Source organism: Nyctibius grandis, chromosome 1 (assembly GCF_013368605.1).
Source record: "Nyctibius grandis isolate bNycGra1 chromosome 1, bNycGra1.pri, whole genome shotgun sequence".
Taxonomy (NCBI): Eukaryota; Metazoa; Chordata; class Aves; order Nyctibiiformes; family Nyctibiidae; genus Nyctibius; species Nyctibius grandis.
The window spans coordinates 34,261,061-34,281,915 of record NC_090658.1 but is presented as its reverse complement, the minus strand read 5'-3'; the positions used below and the strand labels follow the sequence as shown (position 1 = coordinate 34,281,915).

Here is a 20,855-nt window from a genome sequence, read left to right as displayed (position 1 = left end):
GTATTTTGTATAAATTAACTAATATTAATTCAGATTGGTATGGAAATAGTCAGGTGGATTAGAGGACGATAGGCCTTGGCCACAGGGCAATAAATAAAACTAATCTTATTTAATTATTTGAAGGAAAAGTCATCTAGTTCAGATATCTCAAATATGCATGACGAGTAACAAATAATAAATTTTTCTGTCCCGGTTTTAGGTCTTGCACAGTCTGGATCTTGGGGATGTTTTGATGAATTCAACCGAATTGAGTTGCCTGTCTTGTCAGTATCAGCACAACAAATCTGTATTATTTTAACAGCAAGAAAAGAAAGAAAAAAGCAGTTCATTTTTTCTGATGGAGACTGTGTAGATTTAAATCCAGAATTTGGAATTTTCCTAACAATGGTAAATGTAGTAATAATTCCAGAGGAGTGACAAATTATGCTATATACAAGTTAATTAAATGGCAAGGTGAAGATAACCCATTTTATTAATTAAGTGATACTGTTGCTGTAGAATTAGACTAAACTACTGGAACCCATAAATAATGTGATTATTCATGAATTGCATGCCTTCAGTTTTACTTTAAGATTACTGAAAAGCTTCATAGTTATGTCCCTTCATTACTGTATTGCAATTCATTATGAAGGCTAAGAGTTTGGCCAAACTTCCAGAATTCTCTGTGCTCACTGAGAGGACTGAAACATTAATATGCTTTACTACCTTATCTTGAAAAGCTTCAACAGTATTAGTGAGAAAGATACTGTAGGAAGAAAAAAGAACATTTACTTAAAGCAGGAGATGTAGGAAAGAGATTTTTCAAGGACATATGTCTTGTCTAATGGGTAGTTGTCTCCGTTTAGCCTGTATCTGGGGCTAAACAACTGCCAGCTGTTCTACCACCCAATGACCCCTCCCCAGCCAAGAAAGGGAATTGGGAAAAGTAAGGAGACTCATGGGTTGAAATGGAAACATATAGTAGTCATGAGCTGTGCACTGCCAGCAGCGAATGCTAGATGTCAAACACTGCGAGCACCACAAACAAATGGGAGGGTAGAGCCTGGGATCAGAATGACAGGCGAGACCCTCCAGGGATGATGAACACTGAGAAGAGAGAGCCGTCCACAGCAAACTTTCCAATTTATAGTGACCGTGACGTTTACGGTATCGAATACTTCCATTGGCCAGCCTGGGTCCCCTGCCTTGGTTTTCACTCCTCCTAGCTTAAGCACCTGGCTAACTCAAAAGTGCTAATAGCCTTGATTGCTCTTCTCAAAATTGCAGCTTTCCTGAACAGAAAACTGATTCTATGATTCCATCCCAGCAAAACCAGGACAGTACTTTACATGGATATATAAAAAGAATTCTTCAAGCTTATTTACAGAAGACAAGTATGATGATTCTGGAATAAACCACCCTCCTTGTACTGTGATGGCAACAGGTCTTTTCAAAACCTGTGCAAAAAATTATCAGATCCTTTCATTTGTTGATACAGAATGTGTCTAAACTGGTAAATATGATCCTGGATGTCCACTTTTGGCCTTTTGTGGCAAAGGGGCCCATTCTGCTCTGTGCCTCAATCCTGGAATCAGTGCGGGCATTATGACAGAACTGTGCTTCTTATATCATGAAGTTTTTATGGACGGTATTTAAGATACATTATTCCCTTTCTTGTAATGGCTACTTGTGAAAAAGGCTTGAAGTATATATATAGATCAAAGTTAGGTCCCACAACTGAATGGGTAAGCTGCGCAAAAAAGATATGCAAGACAGTACGTATAATTTTATACCAGTTACCAACCATTACCCAAGGGAGAAACAAAAAGTCCTGGATTTAGAATATTAACTTTCAGAGTAGAACTTTCAGAGATGCTCAGAGGGCTGGAGCACCTCTCCTATGAAGACAGGCTGAGAGAGTTGGGGCTGTTCAGCCTGGAGAAGAGAAGGCTCCGGGGAGACCTTATAGCAGCCTTCCAGTACCTGAAGGGGGCCTACGGGAAAGCAGGAGAGGGACTTTTTACAAGGACATGTGGTGATAGGATGAGGGGGAACGGTTTTAAATTGAAAGAGGGTAGATTTAGATTAGATATTAGGAAGAAATTCTTTACTGTGAGGGTGGTGAGACACTGGAACAGGTTGCCCAGAGAAGTTGTGGATGCCCCTCCCTGGCAGTGTTTAAGGCCAGGTTAGATGGGGCTTTGAGCAACCTGGTCTAGGGGAAAGGTGCCCCTACCCGTGGCAGGGGGCTTGGAACTAGATGATCTTTAAGGTCCCTTCCAACCCAAACCACTCTATGATAATATGCTGTCTTGTTGCCATAAGTTTCCTAAGGATTCATAGCACTAATTCCTGTAATCTCATGGACAGGGAATTCTATAGTGTATATTTCCTAATGCCAAGGCAGATGGCAATCCAAGATGACTTTATGGGAAATTAAAATCTTCATCTGCATGTTTGAGTGCAGAATAACTGAGGAGGTCATAAATATCTTTTGACTGCTTCTAATTTCTTAAATGTCACCTGTTTGATGTCAGAGTTACTCCTCATGTTTGCAGCAAGTTTCCAGAAATCTAGTAGTCAAACTTTCTTGGTCATTAAAATTTTCTTCCATATGATTTTGTTGTAAAGTTTTTATGTTTTAAGTTTGACTGTGTTATTTTTACTGTGTCATTACGAAATATTCTCTGTGTATTCTTGAGCCAATATTAAAATCAGTTCTGTCACTAAAAGAGAATTACAATTTCTTATATGATTCTTACTTCAGTGGATAAGATTCACTCACAAAATATTAAACATTCAGTGAGATTCTGTACTTTAAGGCTAGCCTTTTAAACACAGGAAATAGAGAAGGGCATCCTAATATTTTTTCACTGTAGACTGCTTGTTATCCTATTTTTTCTTAATTATTATTTTGGCTCTGAATTGGACACTGAATTTTTAATGTGTTACAAAACCTACCTCTTCTGCAAAATGGTAATGGAAACTTTATTTGCATTGGGACTACACTAGAAGAAATCAACCAACCAGACTCTATTCCATGAGATTTTAAAATTCTGATTGCTGGCTTGTTATGATAAAAAATGCAGCTATTACTCTGGCAGTTATGATTAAGTTATTAAATTTGTAGTTATGGTTGAAGGTTTTTCTTCACATTTTAGTCATTAGTAGACAAGAGTTCTAACTCTGAACAGATCTAGGTATTTGTGCATAAATTTACTTTTATTGAACAATAAAAAGGATATTATTTTGACTGTTGTAAATAATAATGCAGTATGGTTTCTTATATAGAATCCTGGATATGCTGGATGTCAAGAACTACCAGAAAATCTCAAAATTCAGTTTAGAACTGTTGCAATGATGGTTCCAGATAGACAGGTACAAATACTGACTGAACTGAAAGAAAAAATGTTTACTTTGCTTACGTATCTTCAGAAAAACTAATGGAATTTCTAAAAAAAATTGTATTTCAGATGATTATAAGAGTTAAGCTTGCAAGTTATGGATTTATTGATAATGTGATCTTGTCTCAGAAATTCTTTGTTCTTTATAAACTTTGTGAGGAGCAGCTCACTAAGCAGGTAGTGTTACATATTCCCTTCCTTTTTGTCTTCGTATTTACACAATACAACCCCTTAGGTTTTGGTTTGTGCAGATTGTTTTTGAAGCATCACTTTTATGCTTTTTACCAAATATTGAAGTAGTTTAAATATAATTCAAACAAATATATCTATAAAATTTTTGAACAAATAACCATGTTAATTCATGTATATGTAGTCACGTACACACATTTGTTTAATTGTTAAAGAATGACAGTTTGTGGTTGCAAGTTGTAGGGATCGGTTCCTTGTCCCCCTCTTTTTTTTTTCCTTTCGGCACTGTCTCAGAAACCGTCCTATGCCACGTGCTCAGACGCCATCTTGTGGAGGCCCGGACTGCCTGACCTTGGCGACATTTTATGACGCAAGAAGGTAGGCGCGGACTTGAGAGGGAGGTCTCCGCCCTGCACCCTCCACCTCCTCCGGAGAGACACATCCGGCGACAGCCTGGCAATGGGCCAATTCTACGGTGCAGGAACTGGACCTGTCCCGCCCTTGGACCTGTAATTGGTGCGAACTGTTGACTGGCGGCTCCATGTCACATGACTCTGCTGAAAAACTCTATAAAAGAGGCCGGATCGCCCGACCACGCAGGCCCCCACCGCCGTCTTCCGAGAATCAACAAAGGACCCGCAGGACGCCGCTGGATCCCAGGGTGGTGACTATCCTTTCCCTCTCAACTGTTCTTGTTTCCTCTCTTTCTTTTACTTCTCTCTCTCTCTCTCTCTCTTTCTCCCCCCCTTCCTTGCTCACTGAGTTGCCTCATTGTTGGACTTAATATAAGTCAGAGTTAAGTTTATTGATACTGTGCCTTGGTTGTGCTTTGTCCGAACTCAAGGATCACGAATCTATTTTATTTCGGGTCAGGATTTTGGGGGGTGCTTTACCTGCAGGCAGGTTAAGCATACTGGGTGATTTATAATCTGGCGGGCCCCGCGTGGGCTGACTGCATTGAACCAGGCACGCTCCACGTGGGCTGCACTGGAGTTACTAATCAGGCAGGTCCCTCTTGGGGATTGTCTGCATTTATTTTCTAGATTTACTTTTTTTACTAATTAGGCGGGCCTGACGTGGGCTGTCTGCATTTTATTTCTAGATTTACTCCTTTTTACTAATTAGGCGGGCCCCACGTGGGCTGTCTGCATTTTATTTCTAGATTTACTCCTTTTTTACTAATTAGGCGGGCCCCACGTGGACTGTCTGCATTTTATTTCTAGATTTACTCCTTTTTTACTAATTAGGCGGGCCCCACGTGGACTGACTGCATTTTATTTCTAGATTTACTTTTAAGGCAGACCTTAATCCGGAACCCGACACAAGTGCATGAAGTTCTCTGTCTAACCATGGCAGCCAGGTAAAAATTAACCTGGTTATGTCATTTTTCTGTAAGAATTATCTAGGGTTAGAGAAAGTAGTTGGAAATTGGAAACCACAGGAGGGGCCTCTCAAGTTTGATTTAAGTTGCACTTCTCCCCATAGCACTGCTTTGATTTGAGGTCTTGGATTTAAGCTGCCTCAGTTGGGAAGACCCAGTCTCGAACGGAACTATTATTTTTTTAGAACCCTGCCACAGAGAGCTACAAAATAATTGCTAAATGGCATTATAAATAGTGAAGTCAGTTAAATTTAAATTGGAAAAGAAAAACCTTATAACCTCCTCCCCCTTTCCTGAAAATAACCTGATTATCATTCATTTCTTTTAATAGAATAATTCCTGAACAACAGCAACAATTCCTGTTTTAGCTACCTTTTCCAGGCAGGGCAACTATACTATACAATATTAAGTTAGGTTTCATATACTGATGAAATGAAGCTAGAGAACTTGTTACTGATGCATAAGCCTTTTTCCACTCTCTAGGTCCATTATGACTTTGGTCTGAGGAATATCCTTTCAGTACTGAGGACTCTTGGATCTCAAAAGAGGGCAAGGCCAAATGAAAGTGAATTAAGTATTGTTATGAGAGGGCTAAGAGATATGAATCTTTCTAAACTGGTAAGGATCTAGTTTAATATTTTAGCACCATGTATAGGCAAGTCTATTAGATATTTCACAGGGTTTTGTGGAATGTTAGAAAAAATCTCAAACATCCTTTTCTTTAAAAATAGAAACATTATAATCATCATGTTTTCATTAAACAGCGATGAGAGTTTATTAGACTTGTAAACAGTGCTCAGGGTGCATACGGATGACATTTTCAAAATGTCAGCTGTCCTATGGGCTGGCTGTATTTAGACAATATGTTCTTACAGTTTATTATTTTGAAATAGAGATTAATTTTGGTTTGAGAACATTCTTTGGATAACCACGCTTTAAGCACTTAACTTTTTTTTGTTTCAGATAGATGAAGATGAGCCTTTATTTCTCAGTCTGATCAGTGATCTCTTTCCGGGGTTACAGTTAGACAGTAGTACCTATGCTGAGCTTCAGACTGCAGTAGCTAGTCAGGTTGAAGGGGCAGGATTGATTAACCATCCACCATGGAATCTTAAGCTTGTTCAGGTAAAACTTTTTTTTTCCCAAAACATTTTTAACAAACAGGAGTCAGAACACCGTTTTAATAGTTAAACCACTGTCTCACTCAAGGACCTGTGCTTCTAATATTGGAAAAACCAAAGGTTTGTGTACACCACACTAAGGAAGACCATTCCAAGGGACTTACATTTTTATTTCTTTAAATTATCCAGAAAAAGAAAAAAAGATACCTTAAAGCATGCTATTAACCCAGCCTTTCCCAGATACGGTAGTGCATCTAAGTTACTTGAATGAGGCAGCAAGGCACCTACATGGGTCTCTAACATGAGTTTCTTAGACTCGAGCAGGGACAGTAGGGCATAAGAAGGATTGGGAGGCATTTTGAAGGCTAAAGCAGTAAATAAAGAGTGAGAAGAAACACAGCCAGGACAAAACTCCTGCTAAGTAGGAGGAGAGAGCTAAAAGACTTTTGTAAGGGCAAAGAAAATGTAAGAGGTATGTAATTTCTGACTTAAATATATTTCCGTAATGAAGGAGAGTCTTCATGATGAGTTTGAGCAGACAGAATCACAGAATCACAGAATCAACCAGGTTGGAAGAGACCTCAGGGATCATCGAGTCCAACCGCTGCCCCTACACCACCCTGTCAACTAGACCATGGCACTAAGTGCCATGTCCAGTCTTTTCTTAAACACATCCAGAGATGGTGACTCCACCACCTCCCTGGGCAGCCCATTCCAATGTCTAATAACCCTTTCTGTAAAGAAATTCTTTCTGATGTCCAACCTGAACCTCCCCTGGCGAAGCTTGAGGCTGTGCCTTCTTGTCCTATCGCTAGTTGCCTGGGAGAAGAGGCCAACTCCCACTTCACTACAACCTCCCTTCAGGTAGTTGTAGACTGCAATAAGGTCACGTCTGAGCCTCCTCTTCTCCAGGCTAAACAACCCCAGCTCCCTCAGCCATTCCTCATAGGTCAGACCCTCCAGACCCTTCACCAGCTTGGTCGCCCTCCTCTGGACTCGCTCCAACACCTCAACATCTTTCTTGAAGTGCGGGGCCCAGAACTGAACACAGTACTCAAGGTGCGGCCTCACCAGTGCCAAGTACAGAGGGACGATCACTTCCCTAGACCGGCTGGCTACACTATTCCTAATAGAGGCCAGGATGCCATTGGCCTTCTTGGCCACCTGGGCACACTGCTGGCTCATGTTTAGCCAGCTGTCGATCAGCACCCCCAGGTCTCTTTCCACCGGGCCGCTTTCTAACCACTCTTCCCCCAGCCTGTAGCGCTGCATGGGGTTGTTGTGGCCGAAGTGTAAGACCCGGCACTTGTTCTTGTTGAACCTCATGCCGTTGGTCTCGGCCCATCTATCCAACCTGTCCAAATCCCTCTGTAGGGCCTTCCTACCCTCCAGCAGATCGACACTGCCACCCAGCTTGGTGTCATCTGCAAACTTACTGAGGGTGCACTCAATCCCTACATCTAGATCATCTATAAAGATATTGAACAGCACTGGCCCCAGAACTGAGCCCTGGAGAACACCGCTAGTGACCGGCCGCCAGCTGGACATTGCAGTAAACAAAGGTTTTTCTCACAGAAGTTTTGAATTATAAAATTATGTGTTTGGCAGATTTTGGAAGACTGTCAATCCTATACTGCATGTTTCCAGCTGATTGGTTTATGAGTCTGTTTTCATCTGCAGATTCTAAGTCTCCAGACTTTCAATTTTCCATATAATCTCAGTTTTATTTCGACACTCTCCTAACAAATTCAGTAGTGCCTTTGAATAAGAAGGTAGACAATATAATATTTTGGACAACAATGTAATATTGAATTAGTCAATTTGCACCCAATATCTCCTTACTGTTCATTAGGGATTTAGCTTCAGATTTTCAACAGTTTGAAGTATTTTGCTGCAAATTAATAGCCACAGTAAATGCTGCAAAGATTAACTGTGCAGTATCAAATGGAATTAGGATATCAGGAATTGAAGTCCATGGGCAGAAATTACATAGCTGGCCAATTTATGATGACGAACAAGATGGACATGTTATGCACAAAATTTTTAGAGAGAGATAATATTTTTTTGTTCTACATTTGTTATCTGTGAAACTTCTGACTGAATTGATGCTGTCTTTATGGAAGACTTGCTGGGACTAGAAATTTCTATGTTATTTTTGATTAGGGCTTGTTAGGAAGTGTGAGCAAGTTGGTGTTCTACTCATACTGCTTGGTCAGGGAAATATTTCCCTGATTTAACCTGTATTGAATGTTTCTTCCTGTGAATGAAAATCTGTAATAAGTTTCTGTCAGGCACTTACAGTTGTGACAGAGTAAATAACCGTTAGTGCATCTCCATGCTGGGGTTTATCTAAGAACCAGTGAGACCAGAGCTTTTACACTACTTGTTCATTTCACAGATTGATGTCCTCACTTGCTTCCCCCCTCCAGTGTTACATTCACTTAGTCTTGATTTCTCTTCCCAGCAAGGACTTCATTCTTGGTGTGGGAAGGTAGGGCAAAAAGTTGTGTCGGTTTCTGTGCTGTGCAGCCGCTTGCAGCTACCAGGACTGGGCATTACTTGACAAGGTTTCTTGGCATAATCCAGCATTTGTCTACATACATCTCTCTGATCTCCAGGATCTTCCCCTGTTTCCAGGATCTTCTCCCTCTTTCTGGGCCCCTTTTTTTCCAAGACCACTTCCTCTGAGGACCCTTCTTTTCCGCACCACCTCTCCGTTCCAGAACCTTAAGATCCTAGTTTTGCCATTAAGTGTTCTGCGTGCAGAAGCACTGTACCTTATCACCTCCTTATTGGTGGTTCTGTCTTATGTCTCTTTATTAATTGTGGGACTCAGGACATGCTACTTTTTGTTTAGTTCAGGTGTTTTCAGAATTTATAACTATCTCAAACCATTTGCGTCTAGCAGATAGCAGACATGTACTTGAGTTCTGAAGTCCAGTTTTGGATGTTCATCCACACATGCACATGTACCAAATTATCTGTCATTTGTTAGCACTCACAATTTAAGCTGTTTTTTCATCTACAACAGCTTCATAATGTTTTAGGTAAACATTATAAGTGATCTCAGCTTTGCTTTCTTCCTTGTAATTTCCACTGACTATTTAACTGTATATATTCTGGTATTGTTCCTGGATTATTTTCTTCTGCTGTTTTTATTTATATGTTTTTCTTTTGGCTGTTTACCATCCTCTGGCCCACCTCATTAGGTGGATGAATATGATTTATTTTAGGAGATTCAACATAGTTTCTGTTTAGGGTTATCCTGCCTTAAAAGCCTATTGGAAAAGTCAATAAACTTGTAGCTAAACGAGATCTGGTTGATACGGTCTGCATGAAGGAACAAAGGTGTTTGACAAAGTTCTTTACAAAGGATTTACATGGAAGCTAAGCAGTCATAGCAGAAGATAGGAGGTTCATTTCTAAATAAATAACTGATTAGAAGTTAAGAAACATGTGACTGGAGTATCAGTTCTTAGGAAGGACAGAGGTTATCACTGAGCCTGAGGTACCTTTACTGGGACCAATGCTGTTCAAAATATTCATAAACAGTTTGGAGAAGTTTTAGATGAAGATGTTTACTGATGATACTAAATTAATCAGGATGGTAAGGACAAAGCACCTAACCATGAAGAACTGAAGACAGACTTTATGACTGTATAAATAGGTAATAAAATGGCAAATTAAATTCTGTGAAGATAAGCATGAAGAGGTTCACACAGGGAAAAACAAACTGTTCAATGTTATGAATAGCAGACCTGTGGAACAACTTGCCAAAGGGTATTATAGATGATAAAAGTTTGTGTAGGTTCAAGACCAGTCTTGATATTTTCAGAGTGGAAAAATCCTTAGAGGATTACTAAAACCAGAAAAAGAGTATTTGGTTCAGAAAGCCCCAAGCTGAAGAGAGTAACAGCAGGAAGTACCACCCTCAGCACCACCACAAGCCAAGAGAGTTTTTTCTTTATTTTTACTCTTCTCTAAGCGTCCACTTTTGGTCACTATTGCAGATGAGATGCTGGGCAAGCTGAAGTTTTCATCTGATTTGTTGCAAGCATTTGTGTATTTTTATGAGTCAGTTTAATTTGTTCTGTTTTCTTTCTCCGAAAACTTGTTACAGAATATTGCTAAGTCCCAAAGCATCATGGGAAATTTTGAACTCGATCTTGTATATGTATATGTATACATATGTATATATGTAAAATCCCTTAAAAAGCTGTTCTGTTACCCTAGCTCTTAAAGGACGCTTATTGTATAGGCATAATTTAAAAGGATAGTTGATGATCAAATTATTTAAGTAATTTTGAAAATTTTATCCAGTTTTATATAGATATCTTCAATCTATTTTCTTGGGTTTATAGTTCTGAATTTTATGTTATTCTTTGATAACCTGTATTGGGTTTCAAATTATTATTTAAAGTTTGAATACATAGAAATAATGCATGTGCATATATGTATAAAAATAAGAAGTGATTATGTAATAGTTTGAATAATTAAATATTTAATCTAAATAATTTAAATAACTTAAATATTAATGCATAATATTTTAAAATATTTTCAGTCCATTAACCTTCTGGAGGGTTTGATTCCATCGAAGGAAGAAGGTGGTTTATCAACTATATTCCATCTGCATAAATTGTTCTGCTTTGCAATAATGTGGAGTTTAGGTGCCCTTCTGGAGTTGGATGGTAGAGATAAACTCGAAGCCTTCATTAGAGCTCATGATAACAAATTAGACTTACCAGAAATCTCCCCTGGCACCAGTCAAACAATGTATGAGTTTTATGTTAATGATTACGGTAAGAAAAAGCACTAACGTTCTTTTTTATACTGGCATTTTAAAACTGAGTATAGCTTCTTTGAAATTTAAAATTACTCCTTTAGTCCTTATTATACAGTCATATGAGCAGAGATTTCTGATTACAGTATGGTAGTAATACAGATTCTGTATGCAGCACCTCTGTGGAAGTGAGAAGTCAGAAACAATGGATAGAGTACTCATTAGTAACATTTTCTTATTTCTTTTTTTTGTTTGTTTAATTCTCACAGATTTCTGTTAACTTAGCTAGACTACAATTTTTAGATAATTTATGCATAGGCTGGGTTTGTCTAAATTAATATTAGTTTTATATTTAATTTCCTCACAGCTAGTATTTTTCGTTTAAAAATATATTCTGATTTTAATTCCACTTAATAATTATTTATGCATGTCTGATAATCAGTAATAAATCTTACCGTTTATAAAACTGTAAGAATAGTTTGAATGTTGAATGTTGAATGTTGTGAATATTGATATTTTGAATAGTGTGATATTTTCCACAAGGAATTTATAGTTTAAGTAACACACACACAACCAATTTCACAAACAACTTACTGTTCTTTCAGAGTATATTCTCACATGAATACATCTATTTCTCTTGTATCTAAATTCAGAATTTTTTGCCAGCAATGTTGATTTAGTGTGCACATATGCAACCCATATTCTCACATTCTATAATTCTTCACCAGCAGTGTGAGAATGAGTTTCTACGTAAACATTCTTCTGGATTATTAATCAGATAACTATATAAAAATTTAAGAAATATGTGTATATTTAGTAGAATCGTAGACTAATTAGCGATCATGACTAAGTATGTCCTTTGTTAGATGCGTTTTAGCTAGATTTGAGAAAAATTTATCCCTTTTTATAGCATCTAGTTTGGGTGTGGTTTTTTTACTAATAAAATATTGAACGTGTTCAAAATATTGTGAGATATTTTCCTCTTTTTTGTCATTTCAGGTGATTGGGAGCACTGGAGTAAAAGAGTTCAGGAATATGTTTATCCAACAGATAATATCCCAGACTATGCGTCTATTCTGGTTCCAAATGTTGACAATGTCAGAGCTCAGTTTTTTGATAAACACAATTGCAAGACAACGAAAAGTAAGTACAGGATTACTTATTTAACTATATGCCTACTATATGAAATAAATAAAAACCTACTTATAAAGTAACTGGGAGTTGCAATCATTCTTCGTATTCTCTGTCTCTAGTCATTGTATACCAGGTGCATCGTTATTTACATATTGCTCTATTTTTATTTTCTTAACATGAATCCTCTGTACTTATATCTGTGCATGGGCAAAATGTTTAAAATATTTTTATAAAATAATTTTTTGTCATAGTAGTTTAACTCCAACAACTTATAATTTTTCTCAGAGAAAGACATAAATCCTTATTTTGTCTTTACACCATATTCATTTTTCTGATTTGTGCTTTCTTGAATAGGGAAACAAGGAAAATAAATTTCACAAAGCAGTTCACTAAAAACCTGAGACTCATAGCCTTTAGTCTATTTTTTTTTCTCTCATTAGGAAAGCTGTAGTTAATAGCAGTAGCCACAACTATAGAAAAGGAGAGAACACTCCTCATACAGCTTTAACTAATATGGACCAATCTGGTATCATGGCTTTTGACTCATGCCACATTACACAATAGTTATTCGAACATACATAGGCCTATTTTCAAATTCTGAAATATAAGTCAATGTACTCCCTTCTTAGTAGCTGGAGTCAATATTAGATATACCACAAGTGCATGAGCCAGTGCTGGAACCTGTTTTTTTCTGTAAGATTCTGGGTTTTGGACAGAAAACCTGTTGATTGGGTTTGATGAAACTCTTCCAAAGGCCGTAATGTGGCTGTGCTGATCGACAGCCAGCTAAACATGAGCCAGCAGTGTGCCCAGGTGGCCAAGAAGGCCAATGGCATCCTGGCCTCTATTAGGAATAGTGTAGCCAGCCGGTCTAGGGAAGTGATCGTCCCTCTGTACTCGGCACTGGTGAGGCCGCACCTTGAATACTGTGTCCAGTTCTGGGCCCCGCACTTCAAGAAATATGTTGAGGTGTTGGAGCGAGTCCAGAGGAGGGCGACCAAGCTGGTGAAGGGTCTGGAGGGTCTGACCTATGAGGAATGGCTGAGGGAGCTGGGGTTGTTTAGCCTGGAGAAGAGGAGGCTCAGACGTGACCTTATTGCAGTCTACAACTACCTGAAGGGAGGTTGTAGTGAAGTGGGAGTTGGCCTCTTCTCCCGGGCAACTAGCGATAGGACAAGACGGCACAGCCTCAAGCTTCGCCAGGGGAGGTTCAGGTTGGACATCAGGAAGCATTTCTTTACAGAAAGGGTCATTAGACATTGGAACGGGCTGCCCAGGGAGGGGGTGGAGTCACCATCTCTGGATGTGTTTAAGAAAAGACTGGACATGGCACTTAGTGCCATGGTCTAGTTGACATGGTGGTGTCAGGGCAATGGTTGGACTCGATGATCCCAGAAGTCTCTTCCAACCTGATGGATTCTGTGATTCTGTGATTCTGTGCCTTTGATGTATCTGACACAAATTACGAAAAAGTGCAAAATCTTTATATTTGGAAACAAATAATTAATCTTTGTACATTAATGCCTTGGGAGATATTGATTATATTTCCAGGTACATTTTTTTGGCCATCATTGGAATAGAAATAACAAACATTGAAATCTTCCAAAAGAGTCTCTGAAACCTGGCATTTGGCACAATTCAGTGTTTCTGTGGTATACTGTTTATATCTTCCTCTCTTCAGTTGAAAAGCTTCAGCATTCAGTGTGCAGTGGGCCTTGTCTATGCTTGCCTGTTGAGCAGAATGTTCCCCTCCATGGAAGCAGTCAGCTTGCTTTGTTTTCAAGCCCTTTTTATTTGGTAAGGTTTGATTTAATCACATATTGAACTGTGATAGAGAAATACCTTTTATTTCTTTTTTTTTTTCCCCTGGGTCAGATTACAGCAGCATGAACTTTCTTTCCAGCTACAGCTGAATTACATGTACTAGATGAAACTAAAGTGGTGTTGTACAGGTCTGACATCACTTGTTGGCTCTGCAAGTTTATTACTATCATCTGTGTTTATCATGGTTAATTGATCACTTGGATGTTCAAAAACAGGGCGAAGAATGAGACCATGTGGTTTCATTGTGGCTATCTGTTGGAGAGCATTAATTTAAAGCAGGAGCAAGTCAGTCAGGAGTATTTGAGCATTTCAAATCTCCTGCAGGAATCTCCTGCATGATCAACTTCAGTGCTCACAGTCATAAATATGTAGATACTCCCTTTTGCAAACTGATTAAATTTCTTTCATTGAGTGGATATAATAATGAAGATAATACCATCTGTCAATAAAATAAGTAGGATGAAAATCTGAGCTAGGAAAAAGCCATGGAGGATTCTTACACGTCTGAAAAATGAGCAGGGTTCTTCTCTAACTCACTTTCATGAGATGAAATGGGAGATTTCTATAAAAAGTTTGAGAAAGGAAAGAAGTATTCATCTTTTGGTTCAGCAGCTTTATGATTTAGATTCAGATTTTACCAAGATAAGAAGGAAAGCAGGAAAGACTTTCTTCTTTCTTGCCACATTTATTGCTTTTTTTTATTTTTCAGGGAAATTACACGTAGTGTACAGATTAACCAGAAAATAAGTTATAGAATAGTATATATTTTAACATACAATATTAAGAGAAAGCAGAAATAAAATACGTACTATCAAAATATCAGCTTGAAACAAGGATTTTCTGCACATTTGAATGAGCCATCAGAAAGGAGTAAAAATGCTTTGAAAAATAAAAATATATATAGTGAGGCATACATTAAGATAGCATGAGTTATTAGAGCAAAAATGCTACATTAGAAGCATCAAATGCTGCTGTTTTAAATACTGCAGCGATAAGGAGACAGAATAGTTATATTCTCAGTAAAAGGGAGTTTGTTTCCAATAATAATAAAGCAATCAGTAATGAAAAACAAATTTGGGGAAAAAATCTAAAATTTCCTGACTATTCTGTGAACATCCCTTGTCAAAATCTGCTTTGTCAAACCTTGATATCCTGACTAAGTGATTTAAAGGCCATATGCAACAGCAATCATCTTGTTGTTAAAGCATTCTGAAAAAAATGCATTGGTTTCATACTCCTCCGTGGATGTTTAGAGAAAGAATCAAGCATGTCCATGACAGGCAGTTGATGAAATTCAGGACAAAAAGCACAGGTCAAGTTTGGTTTCAATTCTGAAAACCATACTGCTGTCAGAGGACACATGGACTCTTTTAAGATCCAGAAGGCCTTTCTTGCTAAGTCAGTTTATGTCAGCATAATTAGGCTGGGGTACCTGGGTAACAGACTTAAAATTCCAATTTAGAAGAAGAGAATTGGATAGGAACCAGTGTTTCTTAAAGGAGGGATGGTGTTCTCTTGAGGAAAGTTGAAGAATAACTGCCTGCTTGGAAAACAGGTGATTTTCCTTTGTTGCTGTTACATAGGAGTCATTCTCAGTTCCTTTTGTGAGTGAAACATAAAACACGTTTCAGAGTTTCACTGTTAAATTGCTTCTTCTCCAGTCACTTTCACTGGCCTGTCTAACAGGGGACATGAGCAGTACAGTACTGACTGTAAATCGATTTTATGTATCTTCTCACACATTCAGTTTAGAGAAAAAGATTGAATCAGGTTTTTTAGACAATATATGGAAATATAAGAGGAACTTCAAAAAGGAGTGCATTTCCAGAGGTGGAAAGTAAGTCTTTTATCCAATTGTTTCCTACCTTTATTAACATTTACCATAAAGCCATAGGTATTTCTGGGTCAGTTAAGACTGCTGTACACAGGTCAGTATCTGTTAGTCTTATTTGTAATTATCATTACATCATGTCTCTACAGACCTTTTGCGTATCTCTTTTAGTAATATACTTGAGAGGAGATATAGCTAAATCTAATTTATACTGTATTGTTGCTTTAAGGGCACTGCTGGGAAGGAACTATCCTATTACATGCATGTGTCACAAAGGATACCTATAGCAGAAGCAGAGAGTATAAATTTTATATTCAAATTAGATGTCAGAGACTACTTTCCATTATAAAGAAAGCCGCCTTAGAGTCATCCACTACAAGAGGCTGCTGTACTGAATGTGTTAGAAAGTGGAAGAAGTTGAGCAACTGGAAGGAAAACCTCTAGTACATTCTCTCTTCATCCTTTCTCTTTTGACTGTAAATAATTTGTTTTGGAGAATCTGGGTAGGATTAAAAACACATACTGTGTCACTGCATATGGAGATACAGGAAAAACCTACCAGAATAAAGTATCATTCAAAAGTAGACACAGAAAGTATCCTTTTCTCTAAAATAGGTCTGTTATGAGTATTTAATTAGAAGTCTTGATACCACTTAGGTGATTTAAATGTCTGTTACAGGCGGTTTTGCTCACAGGAGAACAGGGGACTGCGAAGACAGTCATGATTAAGGGATACATGAAGAAATATGACCCAGAAAAACATTTGTCAAAATGTTTAAACTTTTCATCTGCCACAGAACCATTTATGTTTCAGGTAAAAATACAGATTTTAAGCAATTCTTGCATATAATTTCCTTGCTAAGTATTTAAAGTGTACTTAATTCTGATTATAAAAGAGGTGATATAGAAATAAAGTCTAAAGTATCTTTTTCCTCTAAGTCACTTAAACACTTCAGAAAATTCCATAAAAAATAATTTTTGCAGGTCAGAATAAAATGTAGTCCCTCACATAGAGATACATATATTCATGACTGCTGTGTGCTTTTTCATTATGGAATTCTAAGAATCCATTTTTTGCTGAGACCTTTCCTTTTAATTTTAGATTAATGGAAATTTTTGATTATAGTTCTTGAGTTTTTTTCTGAATCTTTAATTTATAACTATAATTTTTTTTAAATAAAAGGCAGATTTCAACTTACAGATCCTCTTATTTTTCCACAGGATCAGAAGTCTAATCTTTAAGGTCCTCTAGCACGACAACTTTATAGAGATTTCCCTTTCCCAATATAACTGCTAAAAGGTCCATATAAATAGAAACAAATACTATAAATAGCTTTTTCAAATTATCGAAAGGATGATTTATACCACTGTGCTATGATTCAATACTATTAATTTGCTACGATGTGAGCCTGTAAGTTGAATTGGCTTTCTTGATTGAAGAGTCTGCTCATGGAGCAGGTCTTACAAACTCCATCCAAAAATCAAGCGTCTTTTTTAAGAAGCTACTGTAAATGTTATTAAGAAAATGGTGAAAATTAATGGCTTAAACATCTATTTTTTTGAAATTCCAAACTCACAGAACACCTTCTGAGCTTTTCTGCTATGTGTAAGATCTCTGGCCACGGTTTGTATCAAACTGTGAGATGGAATAAGGCAGGCATCCTTTCATTCATGCAAGATTAATTGAACAGTCGGTATCTCTGTATCAGTGTCCTTTACTTAGTGTATTATGGGTCCCTAGAATGTTACGGTCTTAACAAAACGCAGACTTCCTTGTCTCTGGTACAGAGATTCTGTGAAAGGATCTTATAGTGTCTTGTCTCTGCTACAGTCCTGTAGTACCTCAGAAGATACGCTTTCTTTTCATCTAGCTAGCTGAATACATAGCTCACCCTGCTGATTTCTGAGAGAGAGATGTAGAAGAAAAACAGTTGAAAGAGCCACACTGAAAATATTTTTTTAATTTTGAATCATCATGCTGAGGATATTTGAAATATTGGGTGATTTGGGGTGTGTTAGATGTGCTACAAGGTTCTTAATTTCTTATGTAATCATTTTCTTTCTCTTAGCAGTTCATCTTTTTCACCTTAATCACATATGTCCAAAATCACACGTTAATGCTAACAATGTTCTATATGTGTTTATCTTACAACACTCAGCTAATTATTTTCTGTTTTGAAAAAATGGGACAAAAACATTGTACAAAACCTGTATCTGTTTTCTGTTTCTAAAATGCTATTAATACTTATAGATTTATGACAGCACATGCCACTGTGCTTATATAGGATGACAGTTATGCTTGTAAAACTAAAAGTTATTTGTGTAAGAAAACATTTGCTACCATCTTGTAAGGTATTTTTTCTGCCATTGTTTATGTTCCAAGTACTTTTAAAACTACTGTGGAGCTGTAGAAATTTGAAGATTTATTTCAATTACATATCAATGTCTTATTTGTCTGTTTGATCCTGCTTCTTATTTAGTTGAAAACTCAAGGTTATTGCCACCAAAATGTTAAAATACTACATTACTTAGCTTACAAGACATCTGGGAAACCATTGTAAGAGGAATCTCAGTTGCCTCTATATGGTCTGCAGTTGTACTGCAAATATGAAACAATTGAACTTAGCTAGGGGAAATCCAAAGCAATCATAATTTTCAGACAGTGCATGACAAACTCCCTGAAATCAGATTCCATTCCTCTCCAGAGCTACCCTTTGGAAGGGAGATTCTTAAGTACATTTCTAAATAAGTCCAATATTTATAAAAATTACACTGTAGATAATGAGAATACTATTTCTGCTTGTTGATGTTCTAGCTTGCTCATAATTAATACAATGTTGATTAACCCTTAATTTCTCAAATTGTGTGTGCTATATCTTCCCACTGTCTCATTGATTTGTGAAGCAAGAGAAAAAAAAAGCAACTGAATTCACAACTTCTGATTTGTTCATTTTCTTTTCTCGTAGCAGTTTCTCTTGCATTAATCTTGACATGTTTGAAGACTGAAATACAATTCACAAGAAGATGTCATGTTTCATACAGAGACAATGCATCATACTAAAATTAATGTCATTGTAGTTTGATGACTTCATGGTAATAATTGGCTTCCATGCTGATAATGGAATAATAATTTCCAAGTTTGAAAACTTTTTAAAAACTTCTCTGGTAGCCAGAGGTGGGTTGCAGGACATAATCCTAAGGCTGGGGAATTGCATAGGAATGAGTATGATGAACAAGAGAAGAGGATTCCTTAATGATGAATCAGAGATGAATCTACTAACAAAAAGAGAAAATGACTGGATAAGTGCTGTAGCAGAAAGCAATAAGTAACACATTTTCTAACAATACTTTTTAAATATTGTTGCTTTGATGCAAACTAAGAACTTTCTTTAATTTTTAGAGGACAATAGAGAGTTATGTGGACAAACGCATTGGAAGTACTTATGGACCTCCTGGAGGCAGAAAAATGACTGTTTTTATTGATGATATCAATATGCCAGTTATCAATGAATGGGGAGATCAGGTAAACTGTTTTTTAACAAATATGACTTATTCGCAAGTTGTTGCGCTTTTTAAAAATGTAATATTCATGGAAATCAATGGGCTTCCTCAGTACTTTAACTAACTCAATTACTGGAAATGCTTTCTAATTATGGTGCACTGATGAAGAAAAAAAAAGAGAGCAGATTAGATTTACTGAAGGGAGATGTAGGATAATGGTGACATATCTTACATTATCTCCACTTTCTCGTTTTTTTTTAAGACTAAATAAAGCATCACTGTACTAAAATGCTATATTATTAGTTTCAAGATTGACATTAATTTGAGAGCACCAGTAAACAAACTTTCTGCAAAATGAAAGTGTGATACATTTGGGAAAGCAATAAAGGCTGTGTCCAAATCCACGGGTAACACATTGGCTTGTGAATTGGATTAAAGATTTTTGTCTTTTGATGAGCTCATGTACAATTTGGGTGTGTAACATTCATATGCCTATATAGACCCAAAATCAGGCAAAAGTGTCTCACAGTAGCTCTGAAGTATTTTCAGCCCAGGATGCTAGGTCTTCTGGAATGTCTGTTCTAACATAAAGACCAAATATGCATTACTTTCTTTTTATTTGCTCAGAGTAAATAACAAATGAGAAATCTGGAGCCTCTGTGCAATTTTGTACGCTCAGGCTCTCTGGCTTCAGTGATGCTCACAGTTTGGGTTAAGGCTGCTCAGAGCATTGAGCTGGATTGTTAACAGTGTGGGTAGTAGGTCTGGTTGTGAGAGTGGGCTTGGACACATATTTAAGTGTCAGTACGAATATAAGTGAGTCTATATAGAGTGAATAGTTCCTCTTCACTTCAGAAAGGTGTTTTTGTCAAAATGGCAGTCAAGCATGTGTTTTTAGTGTCTCTGAAGTGGAACCTGGCCTTCTTCTTAAATGCTAATATATATCAGTTCTTTGGTTTGCATCATTTGCTCTCACAGGAGAGAACTTTAATTTTTTTAAAAAATCGAAACTGGCATTGAGTAACCCACAACACTGAACTGCTTGACCATAGTCTAGAACATAGCTGACTGTGTTGGAGGCAAAGCCCTCACAGGCCCAGGCAGTGTTCAACAGGAAGAATCTCCATTATGGAAGGACCTGCACTAGGTCTTCCATTATGGCCTCAAGACATTGATGAAATATTTTTAATGCAGTGATGGTTTGCAATTGGTGCCCTACTGCATATCATGTGGCTTTGTTGGGGTGTGTAAGCACATAAGACTTGCTGAATATCACTGGAGCAGTTGCTATGGGGGCAAACTCTGGTGCCTCCTGGTCCATACAGATGCTGTAGAGTGGAACGTGGAGCGAATAACCTTTTCAGAATAAACATCTTCCTGTTTCAAAAAATAATTAGCTGTTTTGCTTCAAAGAAGCCCCAAGGGAGAATGGAAAAGCATAGTTTGAAGATCTGGAGCTGAACGTACAGCAGCAAAATATGGAACAAAACAATTTTTTTTCCAGTTCATTGCTTTATTTAGTTAAAAGGAATACAAACACATTTTATTGATACTGTATGGTAGTACAGCTCTGAAAGAATTTTCCTGCTGTTTAAAATCACGTAAACCAAGATATCCCATATGACTAAAGAAGATAGTTTAATCTGAGTTTAGATTAAGGTGAACACTTCTCTCTAGGGATTAGTGGTAGTGTTACAAGAAGAAATTAAAT

The 20,855-nt window shown here is 37.4% G+C and overlaps 1 protein-coding gene across 1 annotated transcript in view; it reads left to right on the top strand.

Annotated features, from left to right (window-relative positions):
- The window catches only part of DNAH8 (dynein axonemal heavy chain 8), a 152,170-nt gene that overhangs the window by 62,072 nt on the left and 69,243 nt on the right, over positions 1-20,855 (top strand). The window contains exons 28-36 of the mRNA XM_068399510.1: positions 200-387; positions 3,271-3,357; positions 3,453-3,560; positions 5,437-5,571; positions 5,917-6,078; positions 10,636-10,873; positions 11,854-11,997; positions 16,339-16,457; positions 19,044-19,166. Coding sequence (XP_068255611.1) covers positions 200-387; positions 3,271-3,357; positions 3,453-3,560; positions 5,437-5,571; positions 5,917-6,078; positions 10,636-10,873; positions 11,854-11,997; positions 16,339-16,457; positions 19,044-19,166 — 1,304 coding nt within the window. The remainder of the gene's footprint in view (positions 1-199; positions 388-3,270; positions 3,358-3,452; positions 3,561-5,436; positions 5,572-5,916; positions 6,079-10,635; positions 10,874-11,853; positions 11,998-16,338; positions 16,458-19,043; positions 19,167-20,855) is intronic.